General features: G+C 38.5%; 1 protein-coding gene across 22 annotated transcripts in view; it reads left to right on the top strand.

Annotated features, from left to right (window-relative positions):
• MAGI2 (membrane associated guanylate kinase, WW and PDZ domain containing 2) overlaps nt 1-18,584 on the top strand; it is a 1,472,356-nt gene that overhangs the window by 1,251,879 nt on the left and 201,893 nt on the right. For 17 of the 22 annotated variants that reach the window (XM_086397095.1, XM_086397093.1, XM_086397091.1 and 14 more), the window contains 2 exons: nt 10,586-10,617; nt 17,149-17,338. In XM_086397095.1, coding sequence (XP_086253221.1) covers nt 10,586-10,617; nt 17,149-17,338 — 222 coding nt within the window. The remainder of the gene's footprint in view (nt 1-10,585; nt 10,618-17,148; nt 17,339-18,584) is intronic. The other 5 variants (XM_086397092.1, XM_086397103.1, XM_086397109.1 and 2 more) reach the window with 1 other exon arrangement.

Here is an 18,584-nt window from a genome sequence, read left to right as displayed (position 1 = left end):
TAGTGTTTAAGCTGACACTTAAGAAGGAGCCAGAGATGATTTGGTGGAGGGTTAAAAAGGATAGTTAAATGAAGGAGATTATGCAGAGGCTCTGTGATTAGAGAAGCCTGGCTTATAGTCAATGAATTTCAATGAGTGAAAGGAAATAACCCTTTAGGAAATAACTCTGGGGAGAATGTGTGTGTGCTAAGTTGTTCAGTCATGTCTGATTCTTTGTGACCCTATGGATGGTAGCCCACCAGGCTGCTCTGTCCAGGGGGTCCTCCAGGCAAAAATACTGGAGTGGGTTGCCATTCCCTTCTCCAGGGGAGTGGGTAGGGACAAACTTATATAAGTCCTTGGAGGTTTTGTGTTTTATCATAAATGTGTGGGAATCCATTTAAGGATTTTAAGCATGATCAGATTTGGTGACATCAGCTAATTTACTGTAGCTTCAGTTGAGGTAAAAATGATGGTGAGCGTGGATTATAATGGTGACTGTAGAGATGGAGAGAAGTGGGTTTGAAATAGATTTGGGTGGTAGAATAGACAAAAGTTGATGATAAGGAAGTGAGGGAAAGAGATTAAGAATGACTTCAGGTTCCTGCCTTTAAAATTTGGAAAGGCAGGTGAAATTTTCCCAAATATTGAACAAGAAGTAGGAGGGAAGGCCAAAGCTTCCGTTTTGCCGTGTTGAGTCTGTGGTGCTTGTGACACACTCACAACTTAATAAATATTTAATGTTGGTGTAATTTAATGACTAAAGTGTTTAATCTCTCTTAAATTACTTAAAGATGTTTCTAGATGAGTTTCTCAATAGAAGAGAATTTAATGCTACATATCCGTTATTATAAAGAAAATTGTTCTCAGAAATGGACTTTTCTGTTTGCAAGACTGATATCCTGCCACATCTCCATTGCCAACTGTTTACAGCCCACCATAAGCACATGAAGTGGTTTCTCTCTTCTTTGCCCTCCGTCTTGTTCAGAGCATAAGCCCTTTGTAGTTGCTAATATTTTCAGCAAGCCTCCCCTCAGTCTGAGTTTTAGCCTCGCTGACACAATTCTTCCTCTTCCAGTGTGATGCTTTATTCCTGTTCAAGGCTATCTACCTGGCCTGCTTTATTTTGAATGTATCCTTTATGTAACTGAGTTTATCAGAAGACAACATGTGCAGGCTTATCCTTTCTCGATACTCGCTGGGATTACTTGAAATGGTCAGATTGCTCTCTCCATGAAGAACAAAGCCCTGGGGGGAAATGGCCTTCTGAAAAACAGCTTTATAGTGTTTATAAGTAAAACACTTTTATTTAAAAGATGCAGAAAGGATCATTTTTAAAGCATTGCAGAGAACGCCTCAGCTCTCCACACAAAAATGGATTCTGTAGGCCAAAGATGGCAACTAATTCGAAATTTTCTTTGCAAATTGAATAATTTGCTTGACTGAAACATGGTGATGTTGAGGTTAGGGTACCACCAGCAGTATCTTAATGGAAAGGTTGTTTCTTAGCCTAGGTCAGTTTCATTAAGAAAAAGTCCCTTTTTACTGATATGAAACAGCTTAAACAAATTTTCTAAGGTAACTGCAGGGTTTAACTCATTTAATGAATTTTAATAAGAAATACATAATCAGTCAAGAACCTGAAAAAAAAAATGAATAACACTGAACTAGTTTTAATGGAAATTAGCTCATTACCCTGCTGGCTTACATTACTAAAGGCTGAATTTTTGATGGAAAATTTGCCAGACTGTGGGAAAATGGGAGGATCTTTAAATTAAAGATTAACTGTATTAGTGGTATTTTTCTCCCTTAAATTAGCCTTAACTGGAGGCTTTTTAAAACCTTGGGTCTTTCTCCGCTTTGGGAAACTTAAAAAAAAAAAAAAGATGATTTCCTCTATAGGAAGAATTTCTCACTGTCCCTGAAATATTTTCAGGAAGTAGTAGGGACATGAATCTCCTTTATTAGTCACAATCCTTTGTAAGAAATGATCATTTAAGAGGAGGGAGGGACTGTACAAGTGGCCAGGTGGGTTTTATGACCTCCAGCAGGGTACCAAGTTCAGTTCAGTTCAGTCCCTAGTCATGTCCGACTCTTTGTGACCCCATGAATCGCAGCACGCCAGGCCTCCCTGTCCATCACCAACTCCCGGAGTTCACGCAGACTCACGTCCATCGAGTCAGTGATGTCATCCAGCCATCTCATCCTCTGTCATCCCCTTCTCTTCCTGCCCCCCAATCCCTCCCAGCATCAGAGTCTTTTCCAATGAGTCAACTCTTCACATGAGGTGGTCAAAGTATTGGAGTTTCAGCTTTAGCATCAGTCCTTCCAAAGAACACCCAGGACTGATCTCCTTTAGAATAGACTGGTTGGATCTCCTTGCAGTCCAAGGGACTCTCAAGAGTCTTCTCCAACACCACAGTTCTAAAGCATCAATTCTTCAGTGCTCAGCTTTCTTCACAGTCCGACTCTCACATCCATACATGACCACTGGAAAAACCATAGCCTTGATTAGACAGACCTTTGTTGGCAAAGTAATGTCTCTGCTTTTGAATATGCTATCTAGGTTGGTCATAACTTTCCTTCCAAGGAGTAAGCATCTTTTAATTTCATGGCTGCAGTCACCATCTGCAGTGATTTTGGAGCTCAAAAAAATAAAGTCTGACACTGTTTCCACTGTTTCCCCGTCTATTTCCCATGAAGTGATGGGACCAGATGCCATGATCTTAGTTTTCAGAATACTGAGCTTTAAGCCAAAGGACTGTGAAAAAAAATTATCTTTCTCACTTTCTCTTTTTTTTCTCACATTCATGTGATATGTGTGTACTTTTATTCTCCCTTTCTTTTTCCTCTTTTTATTGCTCTACTTTTTTATTTTTTTAATTGTGATAAAACATATGTGACATAACATTTGCCATATTAACCATATTTAAAGTGTATTGTTGTTTAGTCACTCAGTCATATCCAATTCTTTGCAGCCTCATGTACTGCAGCATACTAGGCTCCTTTGTCCTCCACTATCTCCCAGAGTTTGCTCAAATTCATGTCCATTGAGTCGGTTATGCCATCCAACCATCTCATCCTCTGTTGTCCCCTTCTCCTGCCCTCAGTCTTTCCCAGCATCAAGGTCATTTTCAGTGAGTTAGCTCTTCGCATCAGGTGGCCAAAGTATTGGAGCTTCAGTTTCAGCATTAGTCCTTCCAATAAATATTCAGGGTTGATTTCCTTTAGGATTGACTGGTTTGATCTAGCAGTCCAAGGGACTCTTAAGAGTAGTCTTCAGATCAGATCAGATCAGTCGCTCAGTCGTGTCCGACTCTTTGCGACCCCATGAATCGCAGCACGCCAGGCCTCCCTGTCCATCACCAACTCCCGGAGTTCACTCAGACTCACATCCATCGAGTCAGTGATGCCATCCAGCCATCTCATCCTCTGTCGTCCCCTTCTCCTCTTGCCCCCAATCCCTCCCAGCATCAGAGTCTTTTCCAGTGAGTCAACTCTTCACGTGATGTGGCCAAAGTACTGGAGTTTCAGCTTCAGCATCATTCCTTCCAAAGAAATCCCAGGGCTGATCTCCTTCAGAATGGACTGGTTGGATCTCCTTGCAGTCCAAGGGACTCTCAAGAGTCTTCTCCAACACCACAGTTCAAAAGCATCAATTCTTCTGCGCTCAGCCTTCTTCACAGCCCAACTCTCACATCCATACATGACCACTGGAAAAACCATAGCCTTGACTAGACGAACCTTTGTTGGCAAAGTAATGTCTCTGCTTTTCAATATGCTATCTAGGTTGGTCATAACCTTCCTTCCAAGGAGTAAGCGTCTTTTAATTTCATGGCTGCAGTCACCATCTGTAGTGATTTTGGAGCCCAGAAAAATAAAGTCTGACACTGTTTCCACTGTTTCCCCATCTATTTCCCATGAAGTGGTGGGACCGGATGCCATGATCTTCGTTTTCTGAATGTTGAGCTTTAAGCCAACTTTTTCACTCTCCACTTTCACTTTCATCAAGAGGCTTTTGAGTTCCTCTTCACTTTCTGCCATAAGTGTGGTGGTCATCTGCATATCTGAGGTTATTGATATTTCTCCCGGCAATCTTGATTCCAGCTTGTGCTTCTTCCAGTCCAGGGTTTCTCATGATGTACTCTGCATATAAGTTAAATAAACAGGGTGACAATACACAGCCTTGACGAACTCCTTTTCCTATTTGGAACCAGTCTGTTGTTCCATGTCCAGTTCTAACTGTTGCTTCCTGACCTGCATACAGATTTCTCAAGAGAGGCAGATCAGGTGGTCTGATATTCCCATCTCTTTCAGAATTTTCCACAGTTTCTTGTGATCCACACAGTCAAAGGCTTTGGCATAGTCAATAAAACAGAAATAGATGTTTTTCTGGAACTCTCTTGCTTTTTCTATGATCCAGCGGATGTTGGCAATTTAATCTCTGGTTCCTCTACCTTTTCTAAAACCAGCTTGAACATCAGGAAGTTCACGGTTCACATATTGCTGAAGCCTGGCTTGGAGAATTTTGAGCATTACTTTACTAGCATGTGAGATGAGTGCAATTGTGCAGTAGTTTGAGCATTCTTTGGCATTGCCTTTCTTTGGGATTGGAATGAAAACTGACCTTTTCCAGTCCTGTGGCCACTGCTGAGTTTTCCAAATTTGCTGGCATATTGAGTGCAGCACTTTCACAGCATCATCTTTCAGGATTTGAGGTATATTCAATTGTTGTATCTTATTTTTCAAGCAAACCAGAACAAAGCTTTTAGTAACTCAGAGCATGGACATCTCTGCTGAAACAGGCCTTTAGTTCAAAATGGTTCCTAGTCCTTTTCTGTTGCTTAAAGAAAATGAGAAATAGAAAGTGTTTCTCCTGCATCTCTGTCATTTGTAGTAAATGGAATTTTCTATAAAATGCATGAAATTAATGATAGTTTTCAAAGCCAGAGTCATATGTTGCAGCAAGTACTTCAGTTAAAGAAAAAATCATCTCACATTCTGCAAACGGTAGTTCAGTATATCAAACAGACTATAGAGGCATATTGAAAGATTTAGTCCTGTTTGAGGAAATTACTAGAAATCCCAAAAAATTGCATTGGCCTAATTCCAAAGTGAAGATATCATGATGGCATTCTCTGATTAAGTTTCTCTTCATTGTATTTTGAGCCCTTATTTGAAGTGGGGAGTTTTAAGAAAGTTCATCATCTTGTACCCTGTGAAAATAATTATTATATAATGATTAAAAAACAACAACAACAACAACTCTTCCCAAACAACTCACAAATGCATGCTAGAAAGTGACTCTCCCTTCAGAGCTGCAGTAAATATACTGATATTCTTTCATTTGGGGTATCATGTGTCAGAAGTAGTTTCTGATAAGAGCCACTTTGTGGAACTTTCTTATGATAAGGCACTATTGCTAACCAGTCATCACACAATTTGAAAATGTTCCTTTGCGGCGCTGACATTGGCCACACAGAGTTTGTATCACCTGAGGTGAGACATTAGGCAACAGTTGTTCCTTATGAACAACCAACCAACGCAATCCAATGATGTGCATAGAATGTTTTCTGGTTTCTCCTAAAGCAAGATTCCTAACAATAAAACATTGGAGAAGGTGCAAAAATGGGAAATACTAAATATTTTCTGCATTTTTACTAAATTGAGTGGGTATTACCTACAGTAGACATTGCTACTGTGTTTTCATTTTTAACTGGTTCAGTTCAGTTCAATCACTCAGTTGTGTCCGAATCTTTGTGACCACATGAATCACAGCACACCAGGCCTCCCTGTCCATCACCAACTCCCAGAGTTCACTCAAACTCATGTCCATTGAGTCAGTGATGCCATCCAGCCGTCTCATTCTCTGTCGTCCCCTTCTCCTCCTGCCCCCAATCCCTCCCAGCATCAGGGTCTTTTCCAGTGAGTCAGCTCTTCACATGAGGTGGCCAAAGTATTGGAGTTTCATCTTCAGCATCAGTCCTTCCAATGAACACTCAGGACTGATCTCCTTTAGGATGGACTGGTTGGATCTCCTTGCAGTCCAAGGGACTCTCAAGAGTCTTCTCCAACACCATAGTTCAAAAGCATTAATTCTTCGGTGCTCTTATATAAAATGTTCCCTATATAGGGTGTTCAAATTTAGAAAATGAAAATGTAGACTTCCCAATTAAATTGAATTTCAGATAAACAAGTAATTTTTAATGTAAGTATGTCCTATGCAGTGTATGTCTCATGCAGTCAGTCTACAGGACATACTAAAAAGTTATTCATTGTTTATCTGAAATTCATATTTAACTGGGCAACCATAGTCCTATAATTATTAAAATTGTATTTAGTTGATATGTAAATTTGATTTAACTTTCAGTATGAAACTGGTTTTGCCTTCTCTCCTCTTCCATTTTTAAGCGTCAGAATTTCTGTTTAAGCTATTTGTACTGTGTTTCTGTTTCTCTGCCCATCTAATTGTGCTTTTACATGAGGAATTAAAAATATATTTTAACTTTATTTCTTGTTCTAAAGAAGACAGATTTTAGAGATCTAACTTAATTTTCTGCTTCATATTAAATGCATTGAAATTTCCTTATTGGCTGCATCTAAATTTTCCCATTTATTCTCTTACTTTTTTCCTTTTTAAAATGTCCCTACTCATGTTTCAGTTAGCTTATAACTGTTTCTTGAGGTCTTTCACTTTTATTGTCTTTAGAGTTCAGTTCAGTTCAGTTCAGTCGCTCGGTCGTGTCCGACTTTTTGTGACCCCATGAATTGCAGCATTCCAGGCCTCCCTGTCCCTCACCAACTCCCGGAGTTCATTCAAACTCATGTCCATTGAGTCGGTGATGCCACCCAGCCATCTCATCCTCTGTTATCCCCTTCTCCTCCTCCCCCAATCCCTCCCAGCATTAGGGTCTTTTCCAATGAGTCAACTCTTCACATGAGGTAGCCAAAGTACTGGAGTTTCAGCTCTGGCATCATTCCTTCCAAAGAATACCCAGGACTGATCTCCTTTAGAATGGACTGGTTGGATCTCAACACACTTCAATAAATGATCAGTATGGAAAACAAGTTAAGTTATTATAATAAATAAATAAAATAAATAAATTTTAATTCTATAAGAAAATTATAATATTCTACTTTCTATAGAAGTAGGGAAAATAAAGGCCAGAAATAAACTGAAATATAAAGCAAGTTTTATTCGTATTTTAAAGAAAAATCCCTTTTTTATGAATTTGCCTTTGTAAAAAGGACTATCAGCTCTGACAGGCTTAAGAAAAAGCTATCTATATTCCTCATCCTGTATCCCTGAGTGTAGGTGGTGAGACACCCAAAAGTAATTGTCTCAACAAACCAAGCCTGTCTTCCTCCTGTGATCTATTTTGGCCAGAATGATTTCAAAAAAAGAAAAGTTCCAGAAATAAGGATTTAAAAGTTCTTATTTTGTTTGGGGGTATTTTATGTTAATTGCAATAGACTAGATTTCTTAGAGGTGTAATCCCTACAAAAATTTATTGTACATTTATAATCATTTGACCCACATTATTATAGCATTTGACCTGCATCATTTGACCCATGCTATTATAGTATTTATGGAGCTCTTCCAATGAAGCCGAGCAGAAAACTGGAGATTAATCATGTAGAAAACATGATTTTGTCAATTAATTGGGCCAAATTGGGTATACCCCAAATAGATGTTTTCTTTTCTTTTTTTATTCTTTTGCATTTTATTTACACAATTATCAGAACAGCAAACTGCCAACCAATTAAATCTTTAAAGAAGAGTTACGTATCTTTTTTTTTTTCCATTGCAACACTATTTTTTTTTATTTTACTTTTAAACTTTACAAATTGTATTAGTTTTGCCAAATATCAAAATGAATCCGCCACAGGTATACATGTGTTCCCCATCCTGAACCCTCCTCCCTCCCAATACCATCCCTCTGGGTCGTCCCAGTGCACTAGCCCCAAGCATCCAGTATCGTGCATCGAACCTGGACTGGCAATTCGTTTCATACATGATATTATACATGTTTCAATGCCATTCTCCCAAATCTTCCCACCCTCTCCCTCTGCAACAGAGTTCATAAGACTGTTCTATACATACATTTTTTTATATAATTTATTTTTAATTGTAGGATAATTGCTTTACAATGTTGTATTGCAAAATAAATGTTTTCTGTTCATCTTCATTTAAGTGTTTATAGCATGATTGCTAATTTGCCAAAGGAACTCTAAGACTCACGTAAGTTATTTATTTTTAAGGAAATCTATTCTGATATTATTTCTGCTACCTAACATTACTTACTCTGAAACAAGCAGCTTCTTTCTGACAATGACTCAGAAAGTGAAGCTATCGCTTCAGAGATTGAAGCCTCTTCCTCACAACTCAGCATTAGGCATATTTCAGAAACTGCCATAATGGGCACAGTGGAGAAGTCCTGCATCATGCCAATAGTCTGAGGTCAGACTGAATAAAACAACCTCAAAAGAAGAGGAAGCCAATGTGCCAGTGATGACAGGTGGTCCAATTAAATGGCCCTCTTTCCTTGTCTTATCTTAACCAATGTCCCTATTATGCCATTTCAGTTCTGGCACCGTAGCTGCCAAGAGGTCCCATGATTATACATTTTCCACAGGAGGAATAATCATCTTTTAAGATAATGCCCCATGTGGAGATGAGAGCCCCATAAAAAGAAATCATTTTCAATACATCTGTAATCTAAGAAACTCCCAGCACCTAGCAAATGTAAAGCAGCAAATACTCAAAATCCATTCTGGCACTGCAGGAAGAAGAAAAAGGAGGAACACAGAGAAAGCAGAGGAAATCACTGAATGTTTGAACATTGTGAGAATGTATAAATGACATCTTTTCTCAAAAGAACCATTGCTGACCGTTCCATGAAACAGAAAATAAATTTTATCCTTCAATGAGAATAATAGTTAATTGGCCAATAGGTCACAATGCTTTTCACTTTTATAATTATTGGTCAAATAGTTTTCATTAGCATTTACATTACATTTACATTACAGAATGAGTCAGGGATAAATATATTTATTTATCTGTAATTTCACTCTCAGCTATTATCAAAAAGGATGTGATTAAATCCTTGCAATTAAATTATAATCAAGCCACACATTAAATAGAACTTTTTTAATAGTTGGAAAGAGAAATAAGAACATACATACAGAGTATACAAGAAAGTAAGCCAATTCCACCCATCTCCTTAGGTAAGATAGTTGTTATACTTCAGCATTAAATTTAACTCTGTGTTCCAAGGAAACTTGAGGAATATGATGGCTTACATGCTTTCACTCTTTTCATAAAATGCAGCATCAGCTATTTACAACATTTGTGTTGAGGTGCAAGTAGTATTTAAATTAGTGTTTATACTGTACCTGAGTTGGATTGCTTCAGCATCTAGATAAGTGTGTGTCTAGTTTTCTGTGGATATTTCCTATAAATGGAAATAGTTGAAAACCATGGCCCATTCTATGCCAGTCCAAGTTTTAAAGGTAATAAGCATTACGTGGCATATTTTCAACATTCCATTTTTTATTGGGCATTTTATCAGACACCACCTAATATTAACATGAGTGAAGTCATTGAAAGAGCGGAGAGATGGTATGAGAAGAAAGTAATTTTGTTCTGTATTTTGGCTTGTGTTTTGGCTTGCTGGGGTCAGTGTATGATAAAATAATAACAGTAAAGGAAAAAGGAATTAATCTGTCCTTTACTTTTAATTATCTTAAAGGTCATTCAGATCAAACAAAGTCAGTTCAACCGTCACACCATTTGTGATCATTGAAAGAGCTCAATGAGTTGAAAGATTCCTGTCTTTGATGATACACGATTCACTCAATTAACAAACATTTTTAGCTGCTTCTTCATGAAAAACATTGTGTTGTCACTAGGGCACAGGGATAATAAAATATATATATGCTGTAGAGAAGTCAGTGGGAGAAACGGCTCATATACAGTTATAGTAGAATCTATTCATGATATAAGTATATACATTATTTAAAAATGTAGGATTAATGAAGGCTTGTTGATTGATTTCTAACCACATAAAGCAGAATTATTTATTATACTAATCACAGGTGTTAACCTTTAAAAGTCTTAATTTCTATCTATATTCTCTCTGTCTGTCCCTCTCTACCCTCCTCACTGTTTCTCATTTTCTCTCTGTCTCTCTCTCCCTCTCCTTCTCCCTCTCTCTCCCTCTCTCTCCCCCTCTCTCTCTCTCTTCCCACCCCACCCACGCACACCCATACCCACATCCACACACAGCTAAGGCTGTGCCACAGAAATCCCGAGGGATGACTCAGCCTTAGCTCTTGTAAAGTGACTGATCTTTTGCCACACAGTTCCTCACCATCGCTGGGCTTCAGAATCCTCAGCTTCCAAATAAAGAAATATTCCTAGAATCATTAATATAATACAATAAAATTGTTCTCTTTGAAGAAAAACTGTGCAGCCAGGCAGAATGTGTTGTTGTTGTTTACTATTAACTTATATAAAGTACTTGCGGCTGTCTTAATATCATGCTACCTGTAAGTGGTAGTGGAATGTATTTTCAAAGTTCATATATTGTTTTCTTTATTGCAGGTTTCTTTTCTCCATGGAAAACCCCAAAGCCTGTAAGTTGAAATTCTTCTTCTTTATTACTAGTTAGATTACAATTTCACTAAGTAAGATTTGAACTGGATAACCTCAAAATCCCTTCCTCCTTTGAGATTTTTGATGTCAAAAGAACAAATTCTCTGTGAAAAACTAACTTGTCTTGCTTTCCTATAAAGATTATTCTGTTTTTTTACATTTTTACAAAACAAGCATTAACACTGTTCAGTATGGTATGCTGAAAATTCTTTAGAAACCTTTGTTTTCACCATCAGAAATACCATAGTTTCTTACTGCATTGAATTTTTAAAACAATACAAATTATAGACCCAGATGTCTTGACCTACAAATTAAATCTGACCCTCAAGAAATTTAGCTGTATATATATTTGTGTTTATATTTACATTTTAATGCATACAGAGCTAAACAAAGACACACAGATACATGTGTGTCTGTGAAAAAATTTGTGTTTTTCCACCATAACTGACAGTCACTCAAAGTGGTACTCTGAATTTTCAGAAACTGGTGATCTCTGCTGTCACCTAGTCTCTCTGAGCCTAGTTTCTTTATCAGCTGTCCTGAAAGGTTGATGCTAATGTAGGAGACTGGTATTTTATTAATCTTTTTGTGATACAAGTTTAGCCAAGTTGCCTTCCCAGCTGGAGATGATCTTTACTTGCCATTGATTGAAACCAGTTTGTCCAAGTCCCAAGAGCTGGGACTAGCTTTCTGGGGTCCCATTCTATGCTGTGTTAGAATAGCCAACCTTAACTGAGATAGCTAAAACCCAGAAGTGGAAGAGAGCTGTGCAAAGTGATTCAAGTTAACAACAAAAAAACAAAACAAACAAAACAAAACAAAACAAAAAAAACACTCAAAATCTCAGGGAATCACGTCTTCCACCTACTTTTCTTTCCTCTCACAGTAAGTAGCTCTGACACCAGTGGCCCCTAATTTGGCCAGTGAGTAGGGACTTCTTGGGTTAATTTTATACTCCTATTTTCCCCCTTTTACTGAAGGAATATTTAAGTGCTTCGTTTTTTCATTTGAGAAATGGACATAATATGATTTTGCATATTTTTCAAGTGCAATAACTGGCTTATTTAAATAACATGGCTTTAAAATCATTTGAAGACATGTGAAAATAAAATATTATTGAGCTCTGGAGTATGCCTGAGGTCCAGGTTTCTTTCAAAGAGAGATGAGAAAACTGGGAGCTGGTGATGAGAGGCCCATGCTCTCAGAACTTTTACACCAAGCATGTCTTTATTTGGGATTCAGCTCATCTGGTCCACAGAGTATATCAGATGAGAAAACTAGTCTTCTTTGAGCCTAGTTAAAGTATTTAGTGATACGTGTGATTTTGAAAAGAAGTGTTTAAAAATACTTAAAATGAAATTTGTTTTGCCTTGACCAAAATCTGAATAATTCCTTCCTTTCATCACCAGAGTTAAAAATCTGTGTTCTGTGGTTACACATATCTTTATCTAATTTAAGAAGGAATCTTGCAACTTCATCACGGTGCTACAATTAAATAATCTACTGATTTCCTTATATGTACCACATTTACACAAATAATGCCATTGGCATAATTATAGTATCTGCTGTCATTACACTAATTACATCCACACTCAATAATTCCAAAAATGGGTTTTCATAGAACTCAGTTTAAAGTTAATCCTGAACCCAGGCATCCCTCCAAAAGGTAGGACTTGGACTTCCAGGTCCTAAGCTAAATGAAGATAGAGGATTGTCAGTGTAATGTCCTCCGTGCATCCACCAGAAACTCTTCAGATTAGGGACTCGGGTGACAGGCCATGTGTAAAATGGTTTAGAGTGCAGGCTCTGAAGGCTTACTGCCTGTGTTCAAACTGTGCTTCTCCTTACTAGCTAGGTTGCCTTCAACTAGCTGCTAAGCTTTCAGTATTTCAAGTTCATCTATAAATGGGGATAATAATAATACTCCTCTCATGGTTATTGTAAAGAGTCTATGACTTAATCCATGTAAGGTGCTTAAAGCAGAGCCTCTGACATGCTCAAAAATATAAACTACTGTCATTCTAGAAAGCAGACTTTCCACGAATAAACTCTTAACAAATTAATCACTCAATGAATAAACATAGTTTGCAAAACTATTTACTTAAACAAATATATAAATACATACCCACAGTATTTGGATTTATGCACTCTCTCCTTTGAAGAGGATTGATGACATTGTTAATCAGGATAAGGAAATGTTTTCACCCCTTCTCCTGGTCCTGTGTCACTTTCTGACCTTCTTCTGTCCTACTGATCCACGTCTAAAACTAATCCACATCAAGAGAGCCACTTCTGTTTAACAAGTAATACACCAACTGTAGTGGGTTCTTGTTCTCTTCATCTGGAAGGAATACAAGTTCATTCTCCAAGTACTGAATCAAGCCAAATGTCTTCATCTCCCAGCCCTGCCCTAAAATAGTAAGGAAGTGTGTTTAGACTATCCTAGCTTCTACAGGTAGCAAGCAGTTCCTAGTTTTCATGGGGAGGACAACTTACCTTGTTCACAAGCTCTCTATTCTCAGTGTGCATCCTAGAATCAGAAGGTGGGTTTAAAAAAATTGACCACACCATAATCGATTTTTTTTCTGTTTTACTCTTTGATATCCCATCGTGAATTATATGTCTACTCTGTCCACTGCTATCTCAGTGACTATATTTTCATACAGTTAAAACATTCACTCATTCATCAAGGAGAATAGAAATACAAGTCTTCTCCCAGATAAAGAAAACAATTTGGTTTCCATTTTTCCTTACTCTAGTGAAGTGTTTATAAATATTGGCATAGGTAAGGACACAGCTAGGACTGTGGAAAGTTCCAATCAGAAGTCTTTTTGACAGATAAACGCCTGGCAGGTAACACAGCTCTTCAGAGGTCAAGGCCAGGAAGACATTAAGTGGAATAAGAAGTTGGGGTAAGAGTCTAGGTGGTTCATGAATATTGAGAGGAACTAGTGAGTACAAGGTAACCCAGCTGGAAGGCAAAAGTGCAGAGACCAAGGTATCTAAGAAAATATTAGGAAGTCAATAGAGTTGCTCAGTCATGTCGGACTCTTTGCGACCCCGTGGACTGTAGGCTGCCAGGCTTCTCTGCCCACAGCATTCTCCAGGCAAGAATACTGGAGTGGGTAGCCATTCTCTTCTCCAGGAGATCTTCCCAACCCAGGAATAGAACCCACGTCTCCTGCATTTGCAGGCAGATTCTTTACTGTCTGAGTCACCAGGGAAGCCCTTAATACCTATGCCTGATTCATGTTGATGTTTGGCAGAAATCAACAAAATTCTGCAAAAGCAATTATCCTTCAGTTAAAAAAAAAAAAAAGATGCTGTCAGATCAGCACATCAGCTCCAGAGAACAGGGGTTGGGGGGTGGGGGTGGAGGGGGCGGTGATCCCACAGCAGGGGGTTTCCACCATGGTCTTCTAGGTCTGAACTTCAAATGACTGGATAAGAGGGTGGGGGAGTGAGGGACTATGAGTCTTCTTTTTCAGTAATTTCATGGGCACTGTGATTATCTGCTCTACAGTCTTACAAATCCCTGACAGAGTGACTCGAGGGTTGATTAATGTCACAGCAAGACACTGTGAATGCTTTACTAAGCATGAACTGGACTCAACAAATTTCTCCATCTCAGTGCTGTAGACATTGTAGAATTTTTCTATCTGCCACAGAAACTTTCCTAAACAGTGCCAAAAGCATTATTTATTTTCTAGTTTTAAGAATGTTTTTTAATACTAATATTTCACCTGAAGCATGTTTGCTCCAGTGACTGTACATGAACAATATATATACTAGCAAGACTTATGGGAGAATCAGATAACCCTCCGTGGAAGATAGAAGAAATAAATGGACATTTGCTGAAGCCCTTTGATGACAAGTGGGATACTGAGTGATTCAGACCATATTTCTAATTTATTTACTTTTTAGAATTAAGTATCTTATGTTTAGAAACAGAAGGGAGAAAGTCACAGCCAAAATGCACCCACATGGTGCCTGAAGTCAGTTAAAATGAAAAATAAAAAAGAATATGCCTTTAGCCACAGTGTGGGTCTTCCTGTCAGAGCACAGGCACAGAGAATGGATGACCAAAGGAACCTACAATGGCTTCCTAGGCAAATTTTACTTTCAAGTGAATTATGAAGTGCATATTTAAAGATTTTTACTAAATGGGAGCTAAAGGGTCACTGAGCAGAAAATTGGCCAGACTCTGAGCAAATTTACAAATTATTCCCCTCAATGTATTATTATGTTAAAAGAAAAAAAAGGACTCCCATTATAGATATAGATTTGTTTTTGACCCAGGGCCGGGCACTGACAGCTGCTGGACCTCTCTGTGCTCCTAGAGATCATGTTTAATATTAGGGAGTTGAACTCAGCTAGGGGTTTTCCATCTTTGTTAGTTATAGAACCTTTGTTCAAACGAAATCTTGGTCAGTAGCCCATAAAGTAAACAAATTAAAATGAAGCTAAGTGTCTTCTTAGTTTCTTCTGAAAGCTATGATAAAATAGATTGGTGTCTTATAAAAACAGGAATATATTTCTCATAGTTCTGCAAGCTAGAAGTCCAAGATGAAGGCACCAGAAGATTCAGTGTTGGTCAGAGCCCACCTCCTAGATGGCCGTAACCTCACCTGGGTCTTGGGACTACAGAGTTCTCTGGGGTCTCCTCTATAAGGGCACCAGTTCCATTCATGAAAGCTCCAGCTTCACGACCTAATTATCTCCCCAAAGCTCCACCTCCTAGCAGTGTTACCATGGGTGTTAGAATGTCAATATATGAATTTCAAAGAAGCTCAAATATTCAGGCCTTATCTCCAGGAGCACTGAGAGAAGGGTCAGTGACCCATTTCTTGCCCAGTTTGCTGAATGGTCCAACCCCTGCCACAATCCTAGGTACATAAGTGGGTCACAGGGACCTTTGTGTTATATGCTATCTCACATCCTCTCCAGCTTTAAAACATATATTGTTGATAGGTGACAGCTGGCATTGAAGCCCTAACCAAACAATAGCTGTTATGAAAACAAAAGCAGTGCGGTAGAGACTAGAAAGTTATAATCCTGCCAAGCTCAAAATAGTGTGTATCAAAACTGGTCTTCAAGAAAGAACAGGTGACCATATTTTACTGATTTCATCCATTCACTAAATTTGCATTTTCTGAGTACTTGCTGTGTGTTGCTAATGCAACAATGAGAGAGACTATGTCCCCCGCAATCTCTGTCCCCAGCGTCATCTATGTGCGGAGACAAAGGTGGACTTGCAATTACACTTGCGTGTGAGGGGTGGGTAGTGGGTACCATGGGAGCACCCGGGAGGGACAGGTAACCAGATCAGGAATGGTCAGCAAAGGCCTTCTGAGGGAGGGGCCTCATCTGAATCTAGTAGCCAGGTATAATGAAGATGAGAGATGGGAGAGTACAAAATAGGTAAACTTGGCAAGCAGAAAAAGAAAGAAAATATGCAAGGGAGAGAACCTGTAGGGTTCTAGGGAATGAGAGGAGGGACCATCAGTGGAGATGAGAAAGAGGATCAGCTGGAGAGCCGCCATGCCCCACTAGAAAGTGACGTTTATCCCGAGGACTACACTCAGTGCAAAATTTCAAACAAGAGGGCATCTTGTTTGAAATCTCAAACAAGATAATCTCATTCTACATACAACAGGTTTAGTCAAAACTGAAAAGCTGAAGTTGAGCTTGAAAGAGAAATCGATTGGTTGTTTAAGTTGGTCGTGTAAACAGGTGATCTTGGTGAATGTGGCTTTCTCCTTGATAAAAAAAAATGAGTCCTCACTTTACCTCACGGGGCCATAGTGACGATCAAAGAAGATAATGTAAATGAAAGAACTTGGTGAACTAAAAAGTATTCTACAGATTGTTAATAAATCATGATGGTGGCAGCAGCAGCATTCTGGAGAAGAAACCACTAGATCAGCAGTAAATGAAGCTTCATAGAAGACTTTGAACAACTCAAACCCTAAAGGGTTGTATAATTACTTACCAACCATGAGGAAAGTGATTGAATGTTCAAGTATAGGAAATGGTTTGGATGTGTATAGGTGTCAAATGAATACCTGCAGACTATTTTCTTCTTCAGTAAAAACGGTTTCATGAATTGGAGCCATCTTAGAAAAGGAACAATACCATACAGTTATAAGCACTTACAGATAAATTATCTTGAAATACATACAGTGTCTTATTTTATAGGGAGAAAAAAACAGATTCAGAGAGATTAAGTGATTCGCTGAAAATTACTAGCTGGTAGGTGACAAGGTTATGAAAGTTTGCATTCAAAAGTCAAGCAACACATGTATTTATAACCATCCATGGTGCTTTATTACATAGAAATAGAATTTTTTCTTTCAAGGCACTTATACCGAAGTTTTGAATGTTTTGTAAAAGAAAAGTCTGCAGGACAAGGAAGTTGAACTTAAATGTGAGGGCTGTGGTGTGTGACAAGGGAAACAGCAAGAAAGAGAGTTCATCGTCAGTCATCTTCTCTGTTCTCTTTGGCTTTACAGATAATGGACCGATGGGAGAACCAAGGCAGTCCTCAAACGAGTTTATCTGCTCCGGCCATACCACAGAACCTGCCCTTCCCACCCGCCCTTCACAGGAGTTCCTTTCCTGACTCAACAGAGGCCTTTGACCCAAGGAAGCCTGACCCATATGAGCTCTACGAGAAATCGAGAGCCATTTATGAAAGTAGGCGTAAGTGAAAGCCACATAAAACAAGAGCGTATTACAAATAGCTGAAGCCCTGCCAGGGGATTTATTGAGGATGGAATGATCTGGTGTGATTTTTATATTTTGAGGTTCAAAACCTATCTCTAAAGTAAAGCCAGCTGATCTAAACTTTTCCTTAAAAAAGAAAAAAATCTATGTCAACTCAAAAAGAGCTCATATCTTTTGGGTTTAAATTTTGTTTCCTCCTTTTTCTCCCTAAATCCTTTAAGAAAATCAGGAATGTGGGGGGAAAGGGGGCAAAGGGTAGGCAGTAGAGAAAGACGACTAGCTTTATTTAAGCCACCAGATAATAAGAAATAGTTAGGATTTTTATGTTTAATCTGATCTTAGTCTAAAGCATAGATTTCCTTAGAGCATGAATGCAGTCACTGAAGATTTTAGGAATGTGATTAAAATGTCAACCAAGTCCTTCCAACTCATGATGGTGAAAGTAATGGTTCTAAAAGAAGCAAAGAGCAGGTGCCAATCATTTCTACCTGAAATTTCTGCTTCATTTAATGCACTGGGGCCCATTTGAAAGTTGAGTCATAAAATATTGTGTAGGCACTTGTCACCCTATTTAAAAGTCTTCTAAAATCATTTCATTGCACTTTATAAATATTAGAAAACAAAGGTTTTTAATATTGCATATGCATTCACTGAGCCATTTTTCACCACCTAACAGGTCATCTCTTTTGAACGTTAAAGAACAGGAATCCAAATGGCTTGAATGTATAATCTATGAAGGAAATACACAGTATGATATGAACTTGAGTAATGGCTTGAGAAAACTAGCCTATAGAGCGGTGCTTGGTTCCTGGTGCTCCTGTTTACAGTCTGCTGATTTCCTTTGTTTCGGTTTTCCACCAGTGTCTTCTTTCCACCTTTATCATCTGAAGCATGAATAGCAAGTTTTAAATTGTGTGTGATCTCAGAGGATCTCAAATCTGCTTACTCTTTGATGAGCTCAGGGGCTGAGAATTATATGCCCAGCTGGTCAGGGAGAAAGTAGACATAATACCCTTTCCCCATCCTCTACAACTCTCTGTAAAAGTAATTTTACTTGATGAACTAGTTAGGACAGCAAGCCATTGAGAAATCACTCTCATCAAAATGAACCTCCCCCCTGCCACCAACACCCTGCCACCCTTTTAAAAATAATTGGCTGTGTCAGGGCTAGTGTATTTCACTTTTCTCCTTCTGGCTGAACAACTAAAATGTTTTCAAAGGG

Source organism: Bos grunniens, chromosome 4 (genome assembly GCF_055505025.1).
Source record: "Bos grunniens cultivar Pamir isolate PY7600 chromosome 4, Bosgru_T2T1.0, whole genome shotgun sequence".
In the NCBI taxonomy this organism is placed as follows: domain Eukaryota; kingdom Metazoa; phylum Chordata; class Mammalia; order Artiodactyla; family Bovidae; genus Bos; species Bos grunniens.
This window is presented reverse-complemented; position numbering and strand designations above follow the sequence as displayed.